The sequence below is a fragment of the Podarcis liolepis genome, assembly GCF_965112155.1.
Source record: "Podarcis liolepis genome assembly, chromosome: 12".
In the NCBI taxonomy this organism is placed as follows: Eukaryota; Metazoa; Chordata; class Lepidosauria; order Squamata; family Lacertidae; genus Podarcis; species Podarcis liolepis.
The window spans coordinates 52,070,711-52,085,810 of record NC_139563.1 but is presented as its reverse complement, the minus strand read 5'-3'; the positions used below and the strand labels follow the sequence as shown (position 1 = coordinate 52,085,810).

The window sequence follows — 15,100 nt, the reverse complement described above, 5'->3', positions numbered from 1 at the left end:
GTTGGTATATTTTTATAATTAGATTTGTATCTGGGATGTGTATGTGTTTTGTGGTGCTTATCCTGCAATCACACTGGGCCGCTGCTGTCCTCTTTCAACAGTGTTGCTTCTAAAGGTTTCCCTTCATTCTGCAACCAATCTCACTGAAAACATCTAGTGTGCTCGTCTTCCACATCCAGTGCATTCTAATAACACATTTATGTATTGAGGTTTCTGAGATCTCTCATTGAAGTATTGCAGCTCTCTAGAAATAATGTACTCTTAATTGTCAATGAATGGCACTGCCATCCCAAGTATTTTCCAAACGGTTCTAAATCTGGGGGGCTCCGTCTTTCTTCTCTGTCCTTTGTAGTGCTGAATATCCCTGTTAAGCATTAAGGAGCCCTTTGGAGGCAGCTCTCCATGAGAATAGGTGGTCCATGAGATGGAGGCACCTTGGAGCCTAGGTGCATTCAGCTGGATGCATAGAGATTCTTCCTTCAGGCTTTCTGCATCAGTACATGGATGTCAGGAGCAGAGTTAGTGTATATGCTGATGGGGCAGGTCTAGTGCATATGCTGAGGTGCATTCTGTGTGCAAGACTAGTGTGTTCTGAGAACTTATGGAGGGCATGTTTGAACAGGGCTCTTGTATTCTCTTCATTTTTGTCCTTGCTTCTCTTTTCCATCTGCCCTTACTCTCCTGCACATTAGGCCATGCCTATTTGAAATGACATCTGCATTATGATTTGTCAGCAACACCCCACCGCCATATTGCCCTTCCACAACATGTAGTGCTTCGGGTTCCGAGCCGTGGCTAGTTTTGACGTAGAACATACGCACGCGATACAACTGTACAACCTGGTGACATCTCTATACATTGTGGGGAAAGGAGGCAGCAAGTCTTCATGTGGACACCATTTCAAGTAGTCTGGGGTTGACAGGGCTGACCCACCCATGAGGCAAGGTGAGGCAACTGCCTCGGGCGGCAGGATCCACAGGGGCAGCAGATCCAGCCTCTAAGGAATGCATCACCTTCTGCTCCTGTTGTGTTAGCAGCAACCACTGTGGTGTCTGCTTGGAAGCCAGATCTGCCTCAGAGGCCTGCCCCCATATCACATCTACATCTTGATGACTAGGAGGTTCTGCTGGTCTCCTCCCACCCTTGTTCCTGGTGTAGATCTTCACTCACCCCAACTTCCCTGTTTGAGGTGGGCACCATTTATGGTTCCAAAATGCCTTGGGCTGGTCTTGTTGGTTGATGATTATAACATGCAGGTTGTGCCTCTATTAGGGAAACCAGGCCCCTCTGTCCAACTGCTGGAGCACCCCCACTGCCAATCTGATGAAGCCCAAGCATCTTATTCATTGCTCTACTCAAGGAGTGTGAAGTGGACCTTGATGGTTTTCATGGTCACAGGGCACCACTTTTGGATCTAGGTGGGTGTGCACAAGATATTTCAAGAAAGGGTGATCTAGGGAAAGCTGTTGGGAAGGTATCCTTCCATTTTGTGTACAGTAAGCTTAGAGGATTGCAATTCATTTCCCTCAAAAACGTACCTGACATCCGAATTCTTTAAAATGACATGCTGAGGCAGCAGCTGAAAGAACTAGGCATATATGGATCCCTGTACTGACTGTTCTTTCTTCTTCTCATCTCTCCTTTTTCATATTCAGGTACGAGTTTCTTTATCTGTTCCTTTCATCCTTACATTACAGTGACTTGGCACAAATCCCATTCTGTTTCCAACTGTGGCCAATAAAGTTCATGGTATCTCCTTCATCTTCTGCTAAAACAGTCTTGTTCCTCTTATCTCATCCATGCTCCTTTTCCTCAACCATGTTGTCTTTTTGCAGCCTTTGAGTCCCTTCATTCTCCCATCTTTCTTCAAACCTTTGCCACGTACCTTTAAAATACATTGACATGGTTAAACACAAATTAGATAAAGAAGACAATGAAGGAAAAGTGAGCTGTCATCAATTATTAGAAGAACACACCTCACTCATTTAAGATAATGAACATGTGCTCGTTCTATTTTGATGTGGGTACATGTAACATGCTTCTGTATACTGTAAATCAATAATATTATATGTTTTATTATTATTAAAATGAATTAGGGTCTAGGTCCCCCCCCTTAATTGTTCCAGCAATGCTAGAAAAGGAAAATACACATGCTTCCACCTGGTTGCCAATTTGAAGGAAGAATCAGAGCAATCTGTAGCAAACGTAACCAACAACTTACACAAATGGAATCAATAATTTTGCTTAACCATAACTGACTTGTTCCTTCATTTGCTGTACTGGAGGAACCAACTCTACAGAGTGATAATAAAGCAAACTTGTTCAATAAAGATGCAAAATACACTTCCTTTGAAGGATACATTGAAATAATGGTTTTGCAAACATGAGATAGGCCTCCCTGGTGAGAACGTCATTCTACCTCCCACCTGCAATGTCTTTTTTCTTTGCTCAGGCCAGAAAGAAGAATGGAAATAGGTAACGAAAATACTGGATAGCAGCTTAAAAGCATATTGTGTGGTAATTTTCCTTACCCAGAGAGGTAAAGCGATTGTCTGTAGTCTCTAGCTATATGACAAGTAAGGATTGCCCCCTTATGCTGCAGCTTGACCATCTAGGAAAGTGGGACAATGATGGATATTGCCTGACTGGCTAGCAGCTCTCCACATGGTTAGAAGTATCTCATGGCACCACATGGCTAATGCTTATGGGCTTCCAGTGCAATGTTGTACATTATAGCCTGTGGGCCGTCTTAAGTATATCCTGTGCCGTGGTGCAAAGATCCCTCCATTTCCCAGAGTTGCCAACCTTTTTACAGCGCTGCCGGCAGCTTTGCGGGGCTGGAGGAGGTGGGCAGCGGCTGGAGAGCGGCTCCTCCGGCGGGGAAGAGGCGGAGGCTCTGGGCACAGTGCTGCTTCAGTGAGGCGGGTGAGGGCGGTGAGCTGATGCCAGGAGGCGCCGCATCCAGCCTCTGCCTCTTCCCTGGCGCCCTCCAGTACTTGGCACCCTGGCACCCCGTGCCACTTGCCTCTATGGGCAAGATGCCCCTGATAGCACTTGGAACTCTTGTGCTGATCTCAGAAGAGCTGAACATCAAATGTACAACACTCTGGGATTTTCATTTATTTTTTACTTACAAGGTTGTTTATATTGAGCCCTTTCCCTAGGGAATTTAGCTCAAGTAGTTGGACGTGTGACCAATTACTCCCCTTTCTTTGTGAACTGCTTATTTAATAATTACCTGGAGTTGTTTTCAGGGTGAATTCATTCAGGAGAATTCATTCAGGATTTCTCCCTCTCTCCCCCCCCAAATATAATGATCATTATTACCATTATCATTGCTATTAATAATAATGATTATATCACACCTTTCCTCTCACAAGAACCCAAGTAATTGGGCAAAAATGAGGTCTGCAGTGACACAATTATCTACATGAAATAGTTTGTATACACAGAGAAGATTATTTGCATGTAGTTTGAATTTCTTAACATATGTGAACACCGTGGGAAGTAACTCTCTCATAAGCAGGTGTGTTGCTACATGTATAAAATGTAGTTCCAGAAAATGTATAGTTGAATCAGTATACTAAAAATTGTGCACATGTGCTTTAAGATAAGATAGAGATATATTTCACATGCTAATGTATTCCATCAGTGTTTCATCAACTTCAGAATTTTAATTCAGCTATATACTTAAATGGAAGGCCACGCTTTTAGTTCTACTGCTGTATTCTAGCATCTTCTTTCCCAGTCACTGCGCTACTGCAAAAAGTTTTTTTCCTTTTATGCTTAGACTTACCTATCTCTTAGAGTGGAAATGATGTTTTTGTTTACATGCTGTAATAGATAGATAGTTGAAGGTCAAGGAGCTAAAAATAAAAACAATCTCCTGTGCAACAGAGAGAATCATTACTGCTTTGTTAGCCAACAGGAATTGAGTGAGAATTTTAGAGTCAGACTACACATTATTCAGAGTGAGATGGTTGACTGAGGTAATCAAATTCAGAATTGTGCCACTCAGTCTGTAGATATGGTGTTATATAGCAGAGGTAAAAGTGGGGAGAAACCCTCACTGTACGTTGCAAAACAAGAACTTGAGGAGGGAGTTTTCATGCAGCCCTTTCCCCTGTGAACTAGTTTAGTACATGCACAGAACTTATTTACATGGGAGAAATGTTCAGATATAAGACCCCCCACCAAAAAAACCCCCCCGCAGTTTGAAGTGGTAAAGTTCAACATCTGAAGGAACATCTCCAACCCCACTAATGTTCAGTTCCAAGGTCCTTCTGGCATTTTGCTCATTGCGAGAAGTGAACTTACGGAGAGCCAGGCAGAGGGCCTCCCATCAGATGTCAAAGAGATAAGCAATTATACGAGTTTCTGCAGACATCTGAAGGCAGCCCTGTATCAATAAGTTTTAAATCAGGCATAGGCAAACTCGGCCCTCCAGATGTTTTGGGACTACAATTCCCATCATCCCTGGCCACTGGTCCTGTTAGCTAGGGATGATGGGAGTTGTAGTCCCAAAACATCTGGCGGGCCGAGTTTGCCTATGCCTGTTTTAAATGTTTGATGTTTCACCATGCTTTTTGCATTCTGTTGGAAGCCACCCAGAGTGGCTGGAGCAACCCAAACAGATGGATGTGGTATAAGTAACAAATTATCATCATCATTATTATTTATAATTCCAACTACTAACTCCTGCTGGATCAGACCAAAGGACCAATTATGTTTTTTTTGCCAAATCATTTTGTATTTATTTTCACTAATTGAAACATACTAAAACAAATTTAAGGGCCACCTAGTCCAGCGTCCAGTGGCCAATGAGATGCTTATGGGAAGCCCTGAAGGAAGACCGAAGTACAACAGCACTTTCCCCACTTATAAATCCCTTAAGCCAGGCCTAAATGATGGTGTATTAATGCACTCTCCTGGAACTTTTTATAACTAAGACCTTGGTATTCCAGGAAACATGTTCTTAATTTTTCATCAGGAGGCTTTTCTAGAAGAGAATACTCACAGCTACCATGAAATAGATGGAGTTACTGGGATTTGAAATGCAATGCACTTTAACATTATTTTAAAAGCGGGTGGGCGTGGGCAAAGAATGCGATGTGGATGAATACCCTCTGAATGTCAGTAAAATGGGAGTAAAAATGAATGGCAGAAACATTATTAATTTTGAGTGTTGTATCAAGTGCCCTTCATGTAAATGAATTTAATGTCATCAATTGTTATCGGCAGCGTGTGGGCTGAGATGCGTATTACATTTATGTTAGGATTTGGCTGCAGCCCGATGAAGTGGGCTTATGAATTGCAGTCGAAATGGTCACAGGTTGGCATGCATGCATTAACATATTGCCTTTACGTTTATTATATTGAGGTTAAGGAGGATTATTTATATATGCCTCAAGTGTACATGGTAACCTTCCAATCAGCAAGCCCTAGAGGCTCAGTGGTTTAGACCACAGCGCCTAACCGTTGACATGGTAACGTACATATTTATCAGCAAAATAAAAATAAAAATTGTCAGGTCCATATCCCAAGAAGCTTACACTCTAAAGGGGGGGGACGACTGCAGAGGGACGAGAGAGAAAAGTAACAGTAAGAATGGATGCACTCCTTCAATGCTTGGCGTTAACAATGTATTTACTTTGGAATCCCTGTTCTTCTTTATCTCTGTAAAGGGGAAGGGAGGAAAACATGTTTTTGAAAGGTGTGCAAATCTGAATTTTCAAATTTTTGGCGTGGAAGCTATTTCTAACGAGACTCCTCCATCCTCCCACTCACCCACCATGTTTGTCATGCTGTTCGTGTTGAGAGGAGATCTGTGCACAGATTGGATCCATTACTGTGCTGTTGATGATACTCAGGTTCTCTGTTCTTCCTTGACAGTCCTGTCTGTCTCCTGTGAATGCTTGTGGAAGTTAACACATGTGCACCGAGCAGAGAAAGAATCCTTCTGTTCACACTTTTCCTTCCATTTTATAAATGCTCCTGAATTAACAACGCACACGTTATGTGACAACATGCCATTCTGTACTTTTCAAACCCAACTTGCTGCTCTGGCAGAAAAATGCAAAATCTGGGGTGCTAATGACAGACAGTGTCCTGGAGATTAAAACGTTCCCTAAGTCTGCAATTATGTCAGTTGTTAGCTCAATGTAAAGAGACACGTTTCTCCATATCCTTTTTAAACAATGTCATAGCAGAGCACAGAACAATTTATTTCAGTCTCTGAACCTAGAAATGTGAAGTCGTCAGCTGGTAATGTCTGGCCATTTAATAACCATCTGGATGGATTTTAAATCAATTGGCAAATCAATACAATGTGACAACGTTGATCTCCCCTCCCCAATTTCCCAACTGTTGGATAATTGTTTGTTTAAAGAAAATACCACTGGACCCTTCCCCTGGCACAGTTCACCAATTCAGTGTATTATGAGAAGTTATGTAGAAGACCCCCATCAAATTTGTCTTTCCTTTTCAATCTGTATAAGCCTTTATTAACTTGCAGCATTGCTGGAGGTCATGATAACTGGAAAAGTCAATTAATATATTGTTTGCTGGCTTGCTTTCTTATTATTCAGTCACTGCAAGCAGACTGCACAGGCTGATCATTCAAATTCACCTTGCAATGCACACAACAGCAAAATATATTTATAGCAATAACAGCAGCATTTGAACAGGTGCTACATATTGTTACCAACATCAGCAGCCTCAACTGTTGCACTAAATGCCTCCATTTTTTTTAAAAAAAGTGCTGACAAATTCAAAGCAAAACAAAATAGATTTTTTATTGATATGTTTTACTTTGCTGGCAGACCAGAGCAAAGGTTTTCTGAACATTTAAAAGATGAAAAAGGTGAAGATTCCCAGAAGCGATTTATCTTGAAGCGAGATAACTCTAGTATTGATAAAGAAGACAATCAGGTTGGTTCTCGGTTCGAGAGTTGCTGAAATTCATTTTTTTATTTCCTTTTTTTCTTTTTGGAAGTGGGCTGACTGGTGTTCTTGATGTTCCTTTGTTGTTGTTTATGCTGCTGCTGATGCTGCTGCTGCTACTACTACTACTACTGCTACTGCTACTGCTACTGCTGCTTTTCCTTCCTGCTCACCTTCCTCTCCTGCTCCCCTGTTTTTGGCACACAGTGGAATAGCATCGGCCATAAGTGTGTTTGCTTCAGCAGTGGCAGTTTGCATGGGCAGTTTTGCTTGGCACAGGACATGCTGCATGCTGAAGAGTGATTTGGGATGTTCAAAAGGCCCCCCGAAGCCCATTGGGGGAAACTTTTGTCAGCTGCGCTTTGGCAAATGTCTTTGTGTCTCTGTGGGACTTCTTCCAAACTTCTAGAGTCATGCCAAGCTGGTTAGAGATTAATACGGACTAATAACATCCATCAACAGGTAAAATGTTACGACGAGACCAGATTGACTTTGCAACCATCAATACATGATTTTTCACTTGCGGAGGGGGGGGGGTTCTCTTTGTAAACCTCTTTGAGGTCTCCCCCCCCCCATCAATCAGTGTATAAATGTCATGAAATAGCAAACAAACAAATGATTGAAAGATTCAGGACCACCCCCTTTATCATAAATGGAACTTGTTTGCTAGTTTTTGCATGTATGTGGCAGAAATCTCCCCTTCTGTGTGCTGCTTGTTGTGTCCTCCTGCACCACTAAAGATAGCCTTATGAAACATGCTAATATATGAATATATGAATGCTAGGTAGTTTAACAGCCTTTGGGGGGTGGGAATAAACCTGTGATGGAAGTGAAGGTTTTAATTCAAAAGAACATTTCAAAAAAGGAAGAATTGAAAAGGGTTTTTGATTCTGAAGGAGTTTTTAAAAGGAAAATTCGCAAAGGTAAGCTAATGTGTACGTTCTCGTTTAATTTTTGGGTAAATCCAGCCGCTTGACACCAGAGAGCATCTCTCCGCCTCCTACAAAAGATACTGTTTCTTTTCCCATTTTTCTTCTGCAGTTTGTTGCTGCACATGGTAACACAGCTGGTTTTCAGAAATGGAGAAGAAGGGTTTAGGGAGCACAGATTGCAAGCAAGGAAGGTAAAGGAGCGGAGGGAAGATACAGCGCAGTTAAAGGAGGAAGGCGAGAGAATTGCAGCTACAGGCTAACAGCAGATATGAAGCTTTGTACAGGGCAATATCTTCCCCATTAAGCACCTTAACATGTTTTATTGCTTTCTGGACTTCACTGCAATGAAAGTCTGCATTTCCTCTCCAGTTGACGGTAACAGCCTAAGGATTACTACAGAAATGATTAGAACTCTTGTGCACAATATTCTCAGAATCATTTCTCCTCATCTGTGAGGCTTTTTCAGCCTTTGATATCACTCGCCTTTCCATGTTCTTTTCCTTCACTTGATTTGATAGCTGCTGCTGCTGCTGCTGCTGCTGCTGCTTCAATAAATTAACAAGGGAAGTTTGACAAATGTGCTTTCCCTCCCCGACTAGCTGAGAGCATCCTGAGTGGAAGGAGCCAACACACCTCTACTCTAGATTGCAGATTGATTTCCAAATCAATCATGCAACCTCATCTCTTCTTATACAAAAGAGCTCAGTGGTAGAATGCATACTTTGCAAACAGAAGTTCCTGGGTTCAATACCTGGCAATTCCAGCTGACAAGGTCTCAGAAAGCAAGAGGGGGCTAAAACATCATTTAAACCAGTGTTTTCCAACTGTTTTCGGACTACAGTTCCCATCATCCCTGACCACTGGTCTTGCTAGCTAGGGATGATGAGTGTTGTAGTCCAAAACCAGCTGGAGACCCAAGGTTGGGGAACACTAATTTAAATTATTATCCAGTACACCTTGAGTACACACATGTTCCCAGTGTAGCTAACTATGAAAAATAAAAGCAATGCAGTAAATCAAGGCGTGCCAAAGACCTTGGAGTGTTGTCTGATAGAGCAGGTAGGACTGATCTAGATGGACCAACAGTGTGGCTGAGTATAAGGCAACTTCATAAGATGAAAGAGAAGAACCCACCAAGCCAATGCAAAGCAGAAACATTCCAGTAGCATCTAGATTGATGCTGTAAGGTGCATAGCATAACACCGTGAGTCGCATGCCACTTTAGGAATGAGACAACACAATCATTCTCGTGCCTCATTTGTTTAAGTGAACATTTATTATTCTCGGCTGACAGTTACTTAACTGCAGTTTTTAGCAGCTCAACTTATATAATCCTCCTGGTTTTTTTTTATGCTCAGCAAAACAGAATTCATCCATTTAGAGATGACAGACGAAGTAAATCAATTGAAGAGAGAGAAGAGGAGTATCAGAGGGTGAGGGAGAGAATATTTGCACAAGATGTGAGTAGTTGTTTTAATTGCCTCTTTAGTGCCATATCTTTATCAGTAGTCAGCCAGTAGCCTCCCACTCTGACACTGTGGCAAGATTGCACTTTGTGGCAGGAGACAGTGGAGGGGTGTTAATTGAGCGAGAGGGGGGAAAGTTTGATTATGGATTTATTTAATTTTTTGCCCTTTTTTTTAGGAGGACGGAAACTGAAATGATAGAAGAGTTATTAGATAAGATTAGCTCCAATAGGGCAGGCGTGCTGAACTTGGTTTCCTTTAATTTTTAAATCTTAGTGCATAGGAGTCATTCTGTAACACCCAGACGCAGAACATGGATTTAAATAGACATTTTCATCCACCATCTTGTTTCATTGATCCAGGAGTGTTTTTTAAAAAACGTTAGAACTATTCAAATGGGAGTGTGGAATAGTAAACGTGTGATCTAGCAGCCATTTTGGGGGAATATATAAATCCATCATCTTAGGATAAATGCCACGAGGTACTTCACTTACCATGTTTCTGCCAGATATGACTGTTCCTTTCTAGGGCTGACATTGAGGCAGCAGTTCTGTAAGTTGGAAGCAGAGGCCAACTCTCCTATGCTCATTGGCTGAGATCTTTGGTTTCATGATCCTCTGCCCACCCTTTGAACAGTTTTGCAACTTAAAGAAAATGAAAATGCTTTATGAACTTTTAATTTAATGAATGCATAAGTTGTACTTAAACTAGAAAGAAAGCAAAACTGACAGACTATCTAAAAAATGGGAGAAATATCTCAAGCAGAAGCTGATACGTTTTTAATTGCAGCATGAATTGTCCCTGCAGAAAAAGTCCCCGCGATGAGCTCCTATTTTTAGGCATATCTGTATCCAACCTTGCAGATCATGCCATCGTTTGTGGATGTTGAAAGCTCAGTCCAAAAAGTAATCTCAAATGAACAAGCATTTAACAAAAATAGGAAGGGCAGTTTTGGTGGAAGGGTGGCTTCAGAAATATTTTGGGAGCTGGTGTTGGACTGAATCTAGTTTCTAAGGCTAGGTTCCTGTTGAATATTAGCTTACAATGGATCAAAAGACTCTTCAGAAGGACAGCCACCCACCCCCTTGCAGTTATCCAACCTTGATGCAACTAAGGCACGCATTAATGTTAACAAGTCTGATTCCTCAGGAATGAGTGCAACTCACACTGCAGCCAAAGCTCAGCAAAAGCACCCCAGGAACACCTGCCCCCTGAATCTCCATAAGTGTTCCTAAGCTGTAAACCTAATTTTTCAGGGGGAGTCAAACCCCATCCATAAAATGCTAAAACCCTCTTCCAGAGTCTTCTTCCTGATCAGGAGCAGATACGTCTTGTCTGGACTGAACTGCAGTTTTATTTTTTTAGCTCCCATCCAACCCACTGCCTCCTTCAGGTACCAGTTCAGAACTGCAACTGCTTCATTGATATTAGATGAAAAAGAGAAAAGGGGCTGTGTATATTTCAGTGAAAATGCACCCCAGACTTTCAGACTACCATTCTCGGTGAGGGACAGAATCAGTCCCTGGCTGACATCATATAGTACACCAGTGACCAAGGTACCAAACGGAAAAACTCCCATCACCATCTTCTGGAACCAACCCCTGGGGAAGAACTGGAACCACTGCAAAGTAGTAACCTTCAAACCCATCTCTGTCAGATAGTTCAGAAGGATGCCATGGCCAATGGTACTGAATGCCACTAATATGTTCAGCAGGAGCAAAAGAGAAATGTCCTACCTCTCTGGTTCCTAGTGTAGATTCTGTACCAAGCAACCAAAGGTATTTCAGTCCCCAAACCAGACATGAACCCAGATTGAAATAGGTCTAGATCAGGGTGGTCCAACTTCTCATGCCAAGTGGGCCAGAAGAGTACTTCAGCATGGAACTGACGGGCCGTGGGCCCACTGCTTTGTCACATGGCGGGGGGAGCAAGGCAAACATTTGATGCCCCCCCCAAGCCCTCACCCCCAAGCCTTCCCATAGTTTGAAATACTAGGCTAGATAGACAAATAGTTTGGTTCTGGTATGAGGCTGCCTCCTATGTACTTAAGAGTTTGGTTGTGTCATATAATTTCAGCTTGAGACCCAAGCTAGTTGTTACTCAGGTGAAAACTTAAAGTCTCCCAAATGTTCATTATTTTAATGAAAATGAAAAGCATAAGAAGTTTGTTTTTGAGCAGAGGAAAGCTGAGCTGAGTGGGAGGCTGCTTAACTCTTTCCTCCCATTTGTCTTCTCAAAATTACCCTCTCCAGTCCACTTTTCTCCAGACTTCTGCCCAACTCAGTTGCTTAGAGCATGGTGTTGATAACTGTATAAGAGTCCTTTTCTTTTGTACCTATGTGCTGTCAAATGATAGTACATGCTAAAAGGTCACAGATTGTGCATCAGAAAAGTTAAAACCCAAATTAAATCTGTTTCTTGCAGTTATATTTTTGCTGCAATGTGTTTTCCTAGTTGGGAAATTTTGGCCCGCGTTTATCCTAAAACTTTGTTGAATTATTTTTTGGTCCAGATTTATTCTGATTGTTTTTTGAACTATTTATTGAATCCAATTTGAACTGCTGAGTTGGTGCCTTAGTCCAGTTTTCGATTTTTAAATGAGAGGCAGGCACTGAGTTTTTCAGTTACTATGATTGAGAGTAGAAGATAATACTAGGCATTTAATAGGCATTTGGGATTTTCCATTCAGTAGAATCAAGAGAGCAGCTTGGTCTATTTTAGCCTGTGAAAATGATGAAATTGTGACTAGATATTTTTCAAGATTAGCATTGCAGATACTTCTCCTCCAGTCTCTTATACATTCAGTTGATTATGAAATCAAACTAATCCCATTTCAACAACACATCAATAACTATCAGGATAGCTTTTGGGGGGTTTTGTTCAAAGTGTGCAGTAAAGTAAGCCAATCCCACCATCATTGTACAAATATTTATTCATTTAGGTATAAACTAAAGGAAAAACATTTTTTCAGCCTACCAGGTAAGAGCACAAACATTTTAATCTTAGGCAGCCCAAACGTATAGCTACGGTAACCAATTACACCTTTGTAAAAATTCAATATAAAAGTATTGTCAAAGCAATAATTCTTTACAACCCTTCTGTGAGGGATAAATGAATATTGTAGTAGGTTTAGAAAAGGTATTTAATAAAGTATATTGAAACTGTGGCATTCCCTTTCCTTTTGTGAAAGTTGGGCTGCCATGCTGATTTGAATCTAATATGCCACATTAGAAACATGTTTACAAATCAAAATTGCCCCCTCCAATGTAATGAATGATCACATGATGTCATGCTATTCAAATTAGAGGTGAATTAAATCTTATAACTAGGGCTGCCATTTCTGAATCTCCCAAAACAGAGCATTGTATATTATGCAAATCAAATATGCAGTTGAGCAAATTAGATTAATTATGCTACTATTACTACTGTTTTCAGCTGGTGCATCACCTCTTCTCATGCTGTATGCTGCAGAGGCAGTGAGGAAAGGGATATGGAAGTCCAATCAAATTTCACTGCCTGAGAAGTAGCATTTTTCATACATCATCTGAGGGAGGGGGTAGCTGCCTCCGTCCTTCATTAACAGGAACATAAAACCGAAGACTAACAAAATATAAAAAGGGAGATCACAATGCTGTTAAGGCGCGCTGTCAGATATCTGTGTTCTCTAATACCTGTCTCAAGTCGCAAGCCATATTTTGGTAACTCAGTGGTGGAGCACATGCTCTGCATGCAAACAGCCCAAAGTCCAGTCCACATTTCCAGATAAATGTTCAGGAGTGAATCAAACTAAGAATTAGCATGAGCAGAATGAGTTCTGCTTGCACAACAGAATTTCCCTTTACTGGTTCTGGATGGTTAGAGTGAGGGGAACCAGAGCAGATCTGAAGTTGGGGGGGGGGGTGCAAGGGAAGGAGAGGGGAGGGAAAATCCATTGCGCAAGCAGAAGTTATTCCATTCATGCAATGGCTTACCGTATTTTTTTGCACCTAGTTTTTGGAGGAGGAAAACAAGAAAAAAAATATTCTGAATCCCAGAAGCCAGAACAGCAAGAGGCCTCTCCCAGGCAGCGGGATGAAGGCTCCCCCTGCCCAGAAGAGGCTGTGCATGGCTAAGACAGAAGCCAGGACAGCAAGAGGGATCCCTCTTGCTGTCCTGGTTTATGGGATAGCCACACGAAGCCTCTTCCGGGCTGCGCTCCCTTTAAAGAGCGTGCGGAGTGTGTGTGAGGCTCTTGGGGGCTTTTCCCTGAGGAGGGAAAAGGGCAGCCCTCCTCCCTCCTCGGGGAAAGCCCCCAAGAGCCGCACACACGCTCCACGGGGCTCTTTAAAGGGAGCACTGAGCAGAGCCTCCTGCCTGCATTCACTCCATAAGACGCACACATATTTCCCCTTACTTTTTAGGAGGGGAAGAGTGCGTCTTATAGAGCTGAAAATACGGTACTTCAATACAACCCAGAAGCAGCAAGTGCTGGAGAGAAAACAATATTGGGCTATTTGAACTAATGGTCTGACTCTGTGAAATGTACAGCTGTGTATGACCGCATGACATTCACGCCCTTCCCAAGTCATCTACGTTCTGTCTCTCTACTGCCATTTCTCCTGCTTCGGAGAAGAAACTCTTCATTTGGTGCTTAAGCATGGGACAACTTCCACCCATTACAGGCACCTGTTTGTGGGTCAGTCCCCCTCCCTCCAGTTCTATATGAAATCTGTTTTGCTGTAGAGTACAGAGTAGATATTTTAATAGGATAGGATAGTATCTCTTTGGATTTCTCGACTTTCTAGATTTTAAACAATTAAGAATTACTGCGTCCGTTAGGTATTCTCCAAAGCAAACTTCTACAACCTGCGGTATAATTGCAGAGATGAGGTTCACAACTGTAGCTGCCCACGTCTGAATGTTTTAACCCACAACAATAACTTTTCTAAACCCCCTTTTTTAAATAAACCCCACCAAGAACAAAATCTGGTCTAGGTGTGGCGTAGAGAGGGGGAATGCCTGCAATCTGGGACATCTCCAGGCAATCTGGATGTACCAGTTGCAAAAGTTCACACTTCATGGATGCAAATATACAGCTCTTGTTCCAGCTCCAACTCACCACGGGGATGATGAAAGGAATCAATAACCATTAGATAGCTGTGCTAAAGTGTCCATGTTTGCTAAATATATATGACCCTGTATCCGTGCTTTTTTCCTAGAAAAAGAGGTGCGGTAGCTCACCATGAACAACTCCCTTGTGCTGGAACTGAGTTCCAGCGAGTTCCGGCTGAAAGAAAAGTCCTGCCCTGTATTTATATTACATTTGCCAATATAGACCCTGAAACTGGCAGTGAGAGATCTCGATTAAGGACAGCAGAGCAGAAATTACATACAGCAGCTTTTTCATTTCATTTTAATTGGAAATTTGCAATGAATAAATTATGAACATGAATAACACCACCGTAGCAACTTCCCTTGTTTTTTTAATTATAAATTGTGTTTAATTTATGCTGTCCCCACCCTTCTGATACGCCTCAAATATCTGCTTTGGCATCACTACAAGCAGATGCTGTCAGGAGAAAATTGAACAGATTGGCAGCTGTGTAAACAGAGAGGCTTGGGTTGCTAAACAGAAGATACAGGGGTGGGTGATGGAAGAACTGCAGAAGAAACATACAAAGGACACTCTTTTGCAAGGAGGGAAATAGGCAAGAGTAGCAGTCTGGTTGCTCAGCACATGTTTCTCATGAATGTCCTACCACGGAATGTGTAAATTTATTT

General features: G+C 42.0%; 1 protein-coding gene across 24 annotated transcripts in view; it reads left to right on the top strand.

Annotated features, from left to right (window-relative positions):
- The window catches only part of ARPP21 (cAMP regulated phosphoprotein 21), a 249,595-nt gene that overhangs the window by 154,559 nt on the left and 79,936 nt on the right, over positions 1 to 15,100 (top strand). For 19 of the 24 annotated variants that reach the window (XM_083468020.1, XM_083468021.1, XM_083468000.1 and 16 more), the window contains 2 exons: positions 6,822 to 6,930; positions 9,233 to 9,334. In XM_083468020.1, the coding sequence (XP_083324146.1) occupies positions 6,822 to 6,930; positions 9,233 to 9,334 (211 nt within the window). The remainder of the gene's footprint in view (positions 1 to 6,821; positions 6,931 to 9,232; positions 9,335 to 15,100) is intronic. The other 5 variants (XM_083468012.1, XM_083468009.1, XM_083468011.1 and 2 more) reach the window with 1 other exon arrangement.